Source organism: Gopherus flavomarginatus, chromosome 3 (assembly GCF_025201925.1).
Source record: "Gopherus flavomarginatus isolate rGopFla2 chromosome 3, rGopFla2.mat.asm, whole genome shotgun sequence".
Taxonomy (NCBI): domain Eukaryota; kingdom Metazoa; phylum Chordata; order Testudines; family Testudinidae; genus Gopherus; species Gopherus flavomarginatus.
Window position 1 is genome coordinate 114,819,487 of NC_066619.1, and position 12,892 is coordinate 114,832,378.

A 12,892-nucleotide genomic window follows, 5' to 3' on the forward strand; every position below is an offset into this window, starting at 1 on the left:
CCAGCTCCCGAGAAGACCAAAGGCCTTAAGCTTGAAGGTGACCGAGGTGAGCACCCCAGCCAAGAGATGATGTGTCTATCATCAGGGACATTGAGGGCTGGGGCGGATGGAATGGCATCCCTGCCCACACCAGGGAGGGAGTTAGCCACCATTCTAGGGAGCCTAGGATGCTCGAGGGAATAGGGACTATTGTGACCATTGGGTCCCTGTCCGGGCGGTACACCGAGTTGAGCCAAACTTGGAGAGGACGGAGGCGGAGCCTGGCGTGTTTGGTTACAAACTTGCAGGCAGCCATGGGACCCAGGAGACCGAGACAAGTGCGAGCTGAGGTCGTTGGGAAAAAGTCTGCAGACCTCGGATGATTGTTGCCATCGCCTGAAACAGCGGCTGTGGTAAGCAGTCTCCGGCTAGATCGGAATCCAGGATAGCTCCAATGAAGTCTAACCTCTGCGTGGGAACCAGAGTGGATTTTTCTATAGTGATCATCAGGCCTAGATGTGTGAATAGGTCCTTGACGATGCTCACATGCTGAGTGATTTGTGTCTCGGAGTCTCCTCGGATAAGCCAATCGTCCAGATACGGAAAAACGCATATCTGACGTCGGCAGAGGTAGGCGACAACTATGGCCATACATTTGGTCAATACCAGTGGGGCTGCAGAAAGGCCAAACAGCAGAACCGTAAACTGGAAGTACTGACGGTTGGCTAGAAAGCGGAGGTATCTCTTGTGCGGAGGGAAGATGGCAATGTGAAAGTACGCGTCCTTCATATCGAAGGCGGCATACCAGTCTCCAGGATCCAAGGACAGGATAATGGTTCCCAGGGATACCATGTGGAACTTCAACCTTATCATAAACTGGTTGGGTCCTCGCAGGTCTAGGATAGGTCTGAGACCTCCGTTCGACTTGGGGATTAGGGAATAATGGGAGTAAAACCCCTTGCCTCTTTTGTCCAATCGGTGTCTGCACCTCTTGTAAGAGGAATTGCTCGTGAGAGGGGTCCCTGAAGAGGGACAGGGTTGGAACAAATTGCAGGTGGTATCCATACTCCAGCGTGCGTAGGACCCAGCGATCTGAAGTTAACTGGGACCCCACCAGGAGGAAGGAGGAGTGGGATCCCGGCCTGTAACTGGTACGCCGCCCTCGGGCGCACCTTCAGAAGTTCGCCTTTGGTCCCGGTGGTGGTTGCGAGGGACCTTGATCTTGGCCCTCTTGGGGTCCTGACGGTCATCTGCGACCACCTCGGCCGTGCCGCCTGCCAAAGTCCTGTCTATGGCTAGGCACAGAGTACAGCGGTGTGGCTGGAGACGGAAAGGCGGGTGCATGCACGCCGAGAGCACGCATTAGGACCCTGTTGTCCTTCAGGCTTTGCAGCCTGGGGCAGTCTTTGCCGCAAAGAGGCCTTTACCATCAAATGGTAAGTCCTGAATGGCGTACTGCAGCTCTGGCAGGAGGTTTGAAACCTGAAGCCATGAGATGTGCCTCATGGCAACACCCGAGGCCAGAATCCTGGCTGCTCAGTCTGCTGCATCCAACAAGGCCGGGAGGGAAGTTCTGGCCACCTTGTTCCCTTCCTCCAAGAGGGCAGCGAACTCTTGGCAGGAGTCTTGAGGGAGAAGCTCCATAAACTTACCCACCGCCACCCAGGTGTTATAATTATAGCGGCTAAGCAAGGCTTCTTGATTTGCCACGCAGAGCTGTAAGGCCCCTGCAGAGTACACCTTGTGGCCGAGTAGGTTCATTCGTCTAGCCTCCTTCGATTTCGGGGCTGGCGCCTGCTGGCCATGCTGTTCCCTCTCCTTAACACACTGAACGACTAGTGAGCAGGGAGGATGACGGAGATACAAGTAGTCGTACCCTTTAGAGGGCACTATATATTTACGCTCTACTCCCCTGGCCGCAGGAGGGATAGAGGCTGGGGACTGCCATATAGTACCAGCATTCGCCTGGATGGTCCGAATAAATGGGTAGGGCCCCTCTAGCGGGGCATCTGGAGATATAATGTCCACTACCAGGTCCTCTACCTCTGGGACCTCCTCCACCTGGAGGTCCATATTGAGTGCTACCCTCCTTAGGAGGTCCTGATGGGCTCTCAGATTGTTGGTGGGCACATCAGAATCGCAGTCCTGAGCGTAAGAGCTGTCCGCGTGGGGTGACACTGATGCATGTCTGGATGGCCATGGAGGTGCTGAAAAGCCATGGGCAGAGTCTCTGTTTCTATCGGACCTTGCCCAACTCGGCACCGGGGACCAGTGCCGGGAGGCGTACCGGTACCTGGAACGAGATCTGGACCTGTGGCCAGAGCAGTGCCGGGAGGTCGACCGAGATCTCGAGGCCGGGAGTGGCTACGGGAGTCACGGTGCCTGTAGCGGTGCCGGGAGCTGGAACGGTGCAGAGAGTAGCAGGTCAGCGAATGGGATACCGACCGGTGCGACGAGTGCAACCAGTACCGAGGAGAAGAACAGCACCGGGACTGCAAGTGGCGTCGGGAACGAGAGTGCTGACAAGACCTGGAGCATCTGCGGGGCAGTGATCATGAACGGTGCTGCTTGGCAATGAGATCCCTCGCCGTTGGGAACGTCTCCGGCGTGGAGGGAACAGTAAGCTCAACCACAGCGCGTACCGGGGAGCTGTCAGGCACTGGATTCGGCGGCCCCGTGGGCCTGGAATCGACAGTGACGAGGTCATCGGTGCCTCTGCAGGTGTCTGTCCTGGGCGATCTGACTCAGACAAGCTCTCTGGCTGAGGTGAGTTGGCACGGAAACAGGAGGAGTCTTAGGTTTTCTCGACCTTGGAGAGAGGGAGTGGTGCCGAGTCGACGTCGGTGCCGGCGACGGCTGGTGCCGAGAGGCCTTGGCAGTACCGGTGCGGTCCAGTGTCGAGGAGGCGCTTCTGCCTGCCGAGTGACCAGCACTCAGTGCCGAAGGAGGAGGGGTAAGTGAAAGCCCCGCTCCATTTTGTTCTTGGCTTAAAAGCCTTGCAAATGGGGCACTTAGCTGTCAAGTGCGATTCCCCAAGGCGCTTCAAACAGAAGTCGTGCAGATCTCCTGTTGGCATCAGCTTGTGGCAGGCCGAGCCTGGTTTGAAACCCGATGAGCCGGGCATGGGCTCCGGCACCGGGTGCGGGGAAGGGGCTACTTCCCGAACCCCGCTAACTAACTATATATAAAAGGATTATAACTATATACACGATAACGAACGAGAACTATGAGTAGCTAGGGAAGTGGAGGCCAGCTAAGCTGCGCTCCGCTGTTCCAACGACCGACACGGGCAGTAAGAAAGAACTGAAAAGTGGCTGGGTCGGCAGGGGTATATATCCGGCGCCACTCCAGGGGGCGCCCAGCCGACCCACCGAGTGTTGCTAGGGTAAAAATCTTCCGACGAACGTGCATGCGGCGCGCACACACCTAACTGGAATGGATATGAGCAATCACTTGAAGAAAGTAAGGTTACAACAGCACGTGAAACAGTTACATTTTCCAGAGATAAATGTATCATCATTGGAAGCAATTTCCTATATGTACTGGTTTTTAATTGCAAGAACTGAGGACATGCCTTCAGAATATATCACATCATACCAAATGGCACATATTTTCAGACACTTCCCTTGGAAGGAACACCCAGAACCCACCTACAAGAGTTCTAGCTCTTTGATCCTCAACAACTGACACTTTCTGCCCTGCTCAAGACACTGATTTGCTTGCACCTGCCAGTGTGGGCCAAGTCAAACTGCTGCCTACATCACAGTGAGCACCCTTCCACTCAGTCTCAACAGTGACTGATATTTTACAGCTCTGGGCTGAAGTGCAAGCTCTCACCCTTAGATAGTAATGGAAAGGCAGCACAGCAAAGTGGACAGGGCAGGCACAAGACACAGGTTCTATTCCCAGCTCAGCCACTGACCCACAATATGATGTTTGCAAGTGTCAAACCTTAGTCCCAGATTTGGACCTTAGCGTCCAAAATATGGGGGTTAGCATGAAAACCTCCAAGCTTAGTTACCAGCTTGGACCTGGTACTTGCTGCCACCACCCAAAAAATTAGAGTGTTTTGGGGCACTCTGGTCCCCCTGAAAAACTTTCCCTGGGGACCCCAAGACCCAAATCCCTTGAGTCTCACAACAAAGGGAAATAATCCTTTTCCCTTCCCCCCCTCCAGGTGCTCCTGGAGAGATACACAGACACAAGCTCTGTGAATCTAAACAGAGTGACTCCCCCTCTCCGTTCCCAGTCCTGGAAACAAAAGCACTTTCCTCTTCACCCAGAGGGAATGCAAAATCAGACTAGTAAATCTAACACACACAGATCTCCCTCTGACTTCTTCCTCCCACCAATTCCCTGGTGAGTACAGACTCAATTTCCCTGAAGTTTCCCAGGAAAGAAAACTCCAACAGGTCTCAAAAAGAAAGCTTTATATAAAAAAGAAAGAAAATACATAAAAATGGTCTCTCTGTATTAAGGTGACAAATACAGGGTCAATTGCTTAAAAGAATATTGAATAAACAGCCTTATTCAAAAAGAATACAAATCAAAGCACTCCAGCAACTATAGACATGTAAATACCAAAGAAAAGAAATCATATAACTCACTATTTGATCTTTGTCCTTACAACTGGGAAACAGAAGATTAGAAAACAGAAATCACTTCTCCAAAGCTCAGAGAAAGCAGGCAGACAGGAAACAGACTCAGACACAAACTTCCCTCCACCCAGAGTTGAAAAAATCCGGTTTCCTGATTGGTCCTCTGGTCAGGTGCTTCAGGTGAAAGAGACATTAACCCTTAGCTATCTGTTTATGACAGCAAGTCACTTCCATTCTTTATGCCTCTTTTTCCCCCACAACTTACCTTGCTGTCTACTTAGTTTGCAAGTTCTTTGGGTCAGGAACTGCCTCTTACTATGCGTTTACACAATACATAGTACAATGGGGTCTCTACTTGGTTGGGGCCTTTAGGTGTGATCTTAAAACCAGGAACATTATCTGTGAGGAAGCTTAAACTGACTCTTTGGCAAATAAAGTGCTTCCCTTTCAGTGGGATCAGCCCATCACGTTTTACAATAGTAAACTAAATATTTTTTAAACTAACTTCAGAAGTAAAGTTTGTCTGTATTCTTTGTTTATACTTAAATGAAAAAAAAATAGCCAAGGGGGGAAAAAGCCCTCAAATTTCTATTTTGGAGATACTAGAAAGTTCTGCAACAAGGCCGAGGTTGTGAAAACAAAGGTGGATACTGCAGTTCTTCGTAGTAAATTTGCAACATAGATCAGTTTGAGAAAGCAACTGATCTAACCAGGTCTCTGGAGTAGAACTTTTCAGGTAGAAAATACAAGCGGTCAAATAGGATACACAAGCAGCCTAAAGTGAAGGATGTAACTAAACTGTTTTGGTCCACCAGAATAGTGCCAATGTTAATCAAGGACAGAAAAACAAACAGTCTGCCACTTGCCTTTCACTGACCACACTTTGCAACTGCATGTCACAGCACAAAGAAATTTAACATTCTAATAAAAGAAAGCTGCTCCTTCCTCAACCCCACAGCACACAATTTTTAAAAGCATGTTTGGAATGATTTTTGTCTGTAAAAAATTAGAGTCAGAATGAAGATCACAAGGAGTAATGAGACAATCTTTGTCTATTCTTTAAAAATATTGCTTTAAATTATTATCGGACACACCTCAGCAGCCACACACACGAAAATTGTCTTGGGAAAAAGCACAAGACCTCAGCAGATAAGTGATGTGCCTAACCTTAAGCCTGTACTTATGTTTCATTAAAATAATTTAAACATAAGCATGTTCTTGTCTCAATGTGGGCTATATAATATTGTAACTGAATTGGTAAAAAAAATCACTTCAGATTATAAACAGGCCAGACAAGCTAAATATAAATTTAGGCATTTTTAACCACACTGGTCTTGTCCTTGATAGAAACAAAACAAGTTTGGTCTTAATTCCCATCACAAACTGGAAAGTCAGTAAACTGTGATGTTGACTAAAGTTAGATGAGACCACATCATTTATGTTTAGTTGTGAACTGATGTAATGCATATGAATTACAGAACTCCGTTGGGCCAGATTAAAATCAAATACAACTATAGAAAATTGACCAGTATCGGGGGAGGAAGGAGAAGAGAACAGGAAGTCATGAAAAGTGGAAGTACCAGATACAGAAAAGGAAGTCAGTTACTTTCTATTCTCAGAGTAGTAGGCCACACTAACACAGAAGTTGTAGTAATAGTCACTGGAAAAGCAGCAACAAGATCCCAGCAGGTTTGATAGTGTTAGACTAGATCTTAACAACGTTGTCAAAAATGAATGAATGCAAAAAGAGCTGCCATCTTGAAGTCATCAGTAATTTATATTTATTGGATTTTACACAGTTCCAACTTGTTACTATTAGTAGTAATAAAATTCTAGTTATTTTTGGTAAACGCTATTCACTCTGAATGGAGAAAAAAATAGCACCTTACCACGTACTTTTAAGCACAAATCCCAGGAAGGTGATGCCAGGAACAACTAAGAATCTATGGAACAGAACAGTAGAGTGGGAAATAGGACAAGTTATTCAGATTTGATTTATCCTAAGTGTAGGATTCATTCCATGCATTACCACAATGCATCAGTCTACAGTGAACACTCCACATACAAAGCAGTGTGTTTTCATGATTAATCCTCTGTCAGCAGCCATGAAATATCACACTGGAAGCAGTCAGATCTCATCTTGGTCATTCATTAGACAGGCTGAAACAAAGGATTATTTTTTCAAATGAGCTTAATGAGGAATTCAATGCAAAAATTAAGTTCTCTTGTAGTTCTGAGAGCTCTGTTTATTAGCAAGTTCCAGGTGATTTGTTTTATATTCTGGTATGGTTATTGGTCCAGCTACAAAAGGTGCTACTATATAAGTCTGGCAAGGACAGCACCTCACGCTGGAAATAAGTATATAATTTTAGCTCTGAAGGAGTTGGAACCTCATTTCTGGCAAATGGCTTTAGTTTAGAACTTTATTTAGATTCTCTCTCATGATAGGCAAAGTAAAACTGTAGCTATTTTATTGTTAAATGCCATTAGTCTATTGCTTTTCAACTTAGTGAAAAAGTGGTAACAAATGTTGTACATCACCACACTATTTTTAAATATTCATAATCTATTTCAGAGCATAATCTAATATGAAAAGCATGTCCCAAAAACACAGCTTAAAGATTCTCAACTTCTCCAGCACATTGGTAATAGACAGCTTTCCATTCCTAGGTCATCATTTCAATCCTATAGCTGTTTGGCAGTCTATATGAAATGCATTTATAGTCTCAATCCAGTTCCTAAAAGACAGGCACCCACATTACAAGAAGTTACGCTCAGTTAGCCATCTGAGAAAACAAATGCTTGCTTACCACTGGAAGCAATTCTCTTCCAGACTAGAGCTTTGGCATAGAGATGGTAAGTTTGTCCCGCTGCTGGCAACTTGTGTTTCAAAAATCTTCTATATGAGACTGCACATGTCAATCACCAGCAGTTAATCTGCATTTCTTATAAGTACTAAATCCATTCTGTAAGTCTCCAAATGTTTTCCTGGATCTGACATTTTAATTATAATTGTAATTTAATTTTAACTTTTCATATTGCAAATTCATGAACAAGGAGAGGATTTACTAGGTGTCTGCATCAGATAGTCTAGCATGAAGTGCTGAATATATACACAAACTATCTTTGTCAGGTATATTTAATAAATATTCTACTTCAAAAGTTACTGCCCCCCCAACTTTATCCACAAAACAATTTTTGCATCTCCCATCCTATTTCTCATCTGTTACAAAACCCATTTCTGTATAACCTCACATAGAACTTCTAAATGTGTTTAATCCAGTTAACACCGCTAATCAGAAATGCATTGCTGTGAACTTCTGAATGTGTTTGCCCAAACGAAACATTCTTCTGAAAAACTGCATTTATAACAACTGCACAACTGGTTGTGTTCCCAATTGCAAACTTGCTTGTGTACATAGTCCTTTGAAATACAAGTATATAGTATTAAAACAAGTATTCGTATAAACATATTTCAGATTATTTATATATAGTTTATCCTATGCAATAGCTTCATTTAAAAATATTGGTTGGAGTGAAATAGAGAGAGAGAGTATTGAAGTTATCTTCCAATGAAAGCATGTAACTTGAAACCATAGGTTTTCCTTTCCCCTAGTGTGAAGATTTGTCCCTGCTGGGACCTGAACTCAAAAAAGCAGCAATTCAACTACTTGACGTTAAAAAAATAAAATTAAAAAAAAAAAATCTATTTGCTGCCAGGCATAGAAACTCTTGCATCCTCTTTTCAGGCCTCCAGCCACTAAAGGATATGATTATTACATGAAAGTCAGTGTGTACACTTTTTAGCTATAGCAGACTAATGCTTTTTCTGACACCGCAGTTATGGATTAATATACACAGACGCCATCTACTAAGTACAATATCTATACCTAACTCTTCCCTCCCCTCCACACACACACACACTCAAGTAAACCCCACTTGAACACACAATATCAAAGCAGCAGCATATTAAGAACTCGCGCCATATGGTTATGCATCTCAAACACAATAAGAGTAAGTGGAAAACCCAGATGAAAGCAATTCAGCCCACGTCCAGACTACCCCGCCGTATCGGCGGGTTAAAATCGATTGCTCGGGGATCGATATATCGCGTCTAGTCTAGACGCGATATATCGATCCCTGAGCGCGCTTACATCGATTCCGGAACTCCATCAACCCGAATGGAGTTCCGGAATCGACACGGAGAGCCGCGGACATCGATCCCGCGCCGTCTGGACGAGTGAGTAATTCGATCTTAGATATTTGACTTCAGCTACGTTATTCACGTAGCTGAAGTTGCGTATCTAAGATCGATTTTCCTCCCCTAGTCTGGACGAGGCCTTAGAAACATAGTATGAAAAAGAACTGCAATGATAGAGCATCAGAAATTTCCTATTACAGATGTTGGACATTCAGGGAATAGAAGTGAACCAAACCAGTGAGATCAGAAGGGGGAAGAACTTTAAATACTAATTGGGAACTGTCTCCACAACACATACACTAACAAGAAGAATGGTGGATGAATTAGAAATGTATAACCCTGGTTTTGGATACAGGGGATAAGAAGATTAATACTGTAAAATAATCACTAAAATGACACTGCCTCTACATGGTAAACTTAGTTTCTTTTCAGGGTTGCACTTATCCAATGCGTGCTTTTGAAATGACATTATTTAAGCTATCAGCTTGCTACAAAAAAAAATATTATATATTTGGTTTTTACAGACTGGGCTGAGTTCTGTCCTCATTTACACCAGCACAAGCTAAGAATAACTCCAGTAAAACCAATGGAGTGACTCTGGATTTACAGAGAGCAGTATTTGGCTCAACTGTTTTCACCCCTTGCTGAACAACCTGTCCACTAGAGGAAAACCTTTCACCCAATGAGAAAGCATAGCCATTAAAGCAGAGGGAAAAAAAGTTAAAAATCTGCTCATCAGACTGTCTTCCCTTCAACTTTGTTTATTGATGTACTGAACATGAAAAAGTACAAAGGATCCAAACACAAAAGAAAACATGTACAGCCTCTTAAATACTAAACAGAATATATTTTCTATTCCAACAGATGTGAAGTAATACTGTACAACTTCAAATAAATACCAGCCTTACATTTTATTAAGTGCTCTGATAAACACTGCAAAGTGAAGCCCAATTTACATGCCTTCTCATCAATGCCTTTGTTTGCTACAGTAGTATAGGAAAGAAGCATGTAGCTACTGTTTTCCCCATATTGGAAACTTTTTATTTTCTAAAGTATATACAAGTTTTAATGCAGAGGATTAGCTTCAACAATCTAAGTGCACCTAAGAATGAGAGAGTGCTCAGGAAGTCAATTGAGTTTTGAATAGCATTGAGTGGGTCAGCATGAAAACTCGCTTATTCACTTTAGCGCGCACTTCACAGTATATATACTGTACTATACTGAAAATTTATAACTACAGTCTAAAAGAATAAGAACCAAAAGCAACTGCAAAGATAGTGTACAACTATGTTATGCATAGCACATTGCTTGTTCTAAGGGGAAGCATATGAGCATCTCAGTTTATACAAAAAGCAGGACGTAACTATACCGTATAGTTGTCAGTGCATCCTGGTGAAGGCATTATAGCCCTCAGCTTTTTAAAAAATTTATTATAAGCTAGATGCTAATCAGAAAATATTTTGTATTTTTTCTTAAATTTCTTCAATACATGGTAAAGACTTTTATTTCCCCAAATAGTGACTTAAGCATCATACAAAGTTAAATTTAATAGTATACAGGTATTTATGATTTTTGTATGAAAAATGTAAGGAAATTTGTTCAAATCCTATGGTTATACTCATTTTTACCACAAACATATTTATAAACAAAAATGTAGCATCACCATAAACAGCTGAAGCTAGACTATCTACAGACAAAATTAGCAACAAATCTGATGCACTGTAAATTCAAGTCCTCAGGACAATGAAAACGAATAAGCAGACCTCAAGTAACAATGTTAATGCCATTTACAAAGGAAAAAACTCATACGAAAACATTCAAAATCTGAACATCACTTGGCAATGTAAGTCAAAAATAAACCAAAACCAAAATTAGCTGAAAGGTTCATAAACGCAAGGTCTTATTTACATTACACAAAGCTCAGGTGTTAGCCTTGAACGTAACTTTCAAAATACTTTCGAATATATCCAACTCAGACTGCTTTTGCTGATTTGCTGCAGTGCAAACCATGTGCAACGTCTTTTCTTAAGACAAAACAATTCTTCAAACAATACTGCAAGTACATCACTAAACACCATGAGCTCTATCTGAAGGGAATTCTTTAGGAAGAACAGATTTTTTTCCCCCATCTCTCGGTAATTTAAATTTCTTGCCTGTTCATATATTTTTTTTAAATTTTCATTTGTTTCAAAATCACAAATTAATGTGAGCCATCTATCACATAATAACCAGGATGATCGGAGATTTCACTGATGATTACAAAAATGAAACCAACAGTGTTTCCCATTGATTCTACTTCTTAATACAAAGGTCTCAAAAGTATTTCTACGTCATAAATCTTTCTAAATTTTCCCCCAACCATTGCAAATTTCCTGGTAAGTTTTAAAAGCTCACTAGGTGTCATATGAAGAGATTTCTCAAAGTATTCAAGTCAAAATATTTGTTCCAGGACCAGTAAAAAGTTTCTCCAAATTTTTCTTTTTTATAAAAATAGATGCTTTTTTTAAACCCACATCAAAGAGGCTCTTATCTCTTTGGCAAGGTACTGCTTTACGAAAAGTTCTCCAGTATTCTTACAATAAGCTTTTATTATAATGTACCCCCCATCCCCAACCCAAATCATAATTACAAAATAAATACTGTTTATAACTTTATAAATAAAATGTAAACTTCAAAATACTTTTCTTGAACAGACAAAACAGCAATGCATTAAATGTAAATTAAACACAAAGCTAATTAGGAAAACAACATAAAACAACCAAGTTCGGGATTACAACACAAAGCCTCAATATTTACTCACAGGTTCAAGGCAGTTATGTAAAAAGAAAAGAAACTTCTTCCCTTAGCTGAAACATTTTAAAAGGTCCACCTTCTTCAAAGAAGGCAATAGAATGCATTGTGACAGGTAAAAACCCTGTACCTCTTGTCCATATTCAAACATAAAAGATATTTAAGAAGTTTTAATTCAAATACTAGCAATAAAAAAATCTCATTCTTAGGATGCTAAGTAGTCATTTTATCTCCATTTCAACACTGACTTACAAAGACATTTACTAATGTATAAAGTTTCTCTTAACTTGCCTTTGTTGTATAGTTTTCATATATAAATGGATTGAGGATAACTCATTAGGCTTTGTGCGTTTTGTTTGTTTTAAAGGAGACCTGCAAGACTCTGTCCCCAAGACGATATCCATTCAGACTGGCTATTGCCATGGCTGCCTCATCATAGTTTGTCATAGTCACAAATCCAAAACCTTTGCACTTGTTTGTGTTAAAGTCACGGATGACCTTCACATTGGTTACTGCTCCGAAGGGTCCAAACATTTGCCACAGAATGCTCTCATCTGCATCAGGTGCCAAATTGTACACAAAAATGCACCATCCTGTTCCTGCATGTCCAGGGATATTAATTCCAGCCAAACTGGTCATTCCATCAATGGTCATTGGTGAAAACCTACTAAACAATGTGGGAAACAAAGAATCAAGAATAAGAATAAAAGAGAGGGGCTGTTTACATAGTCAGTTCCCCCCAAAGCTATTTTTAAAGCAAATATTAACTATTTACAGTTTGCATGAACATTCCAACCAAATTAAATTTAACATTGTAAGTTGCATTCAAAGTGTATGGAGACTATGCACAATGCTGAATGGCACTACACAAGTAGGGAACAGTGTCTGGCTAGAAGAAATAAACATTTAAAAAAAGAAAAACCATGCCAAAACTTGAGGATTAATGATAAAAAATCAAGAGGAATTCCATGGAATAGATACAAGAGGTTTTCCCTTTAGTGAACGATGGACTGAAATGAAAACAGTTTCAGCTGAACATCTCGACATGCAAAAGGAACCCAACATAAACCTTAAAGGAAAAAATGTATTTACAATACTCCAAAATACTTTCTCTAAAGAACTAGTTTGTTGGAAAGTTATTATCAACCTAATATGATTCTTTATTACCTCTTTACTCCATAAGCCATATTGAGCAGATTGTCCAACCTGCAAAACATTTAGCAAAGTATTCAGTCTCTGGATTTTCTCCTATTCTTCTAAGGAAACTGAGTATCTTATTGCCAGTTTCCTTGAACTGTATTCCACAGAACGTGTATGCCAAGTC

The 12,892-nt window shown here is 42.0% G+C and overlaps 1 protein-coding gene across 9 annotated transcripts in view; it reads right to left on the bottom strand.

The window, feature by feature from the left end:
• The window catches only part of ELAVL2 (ELAV like RNA binding protein 2), a 366,408-nt gene that overhangs the window by 204,970 nt on the left and 148,546 nt on the right, over positions 1-12,892 (bottom strand). For 6 of the 9 annotated variants that reach the window (XM_050943175.1, XM_050943173.1, XM_050943168.1 and 3 more), the window contains 2 exons: positions 12,736-12,774; positions 9,533-12,235 (listed from right to left, as the gene is read on the bottom strand). The exons of 1 other annotated variant lie outside the window; for it this stretch is intronic. In XM_050943175.1, the coding sequence (XP_050799132.1) occupies positions 11,905-12,235; positions 12,736-12,774 (370 nt within the window). In that variant the 3' untranslated portion in view covers positions 9,533-11,904. Of the gene's footprint in view, positions 1-9,532; positions 12,236-12,735; positions 12,775-12,892 lie in introns of those variants that run through there. 2 more of the 9 variants (XM_050943174.1, XM_050943172.1) reach the window with 1 other exon arrangement.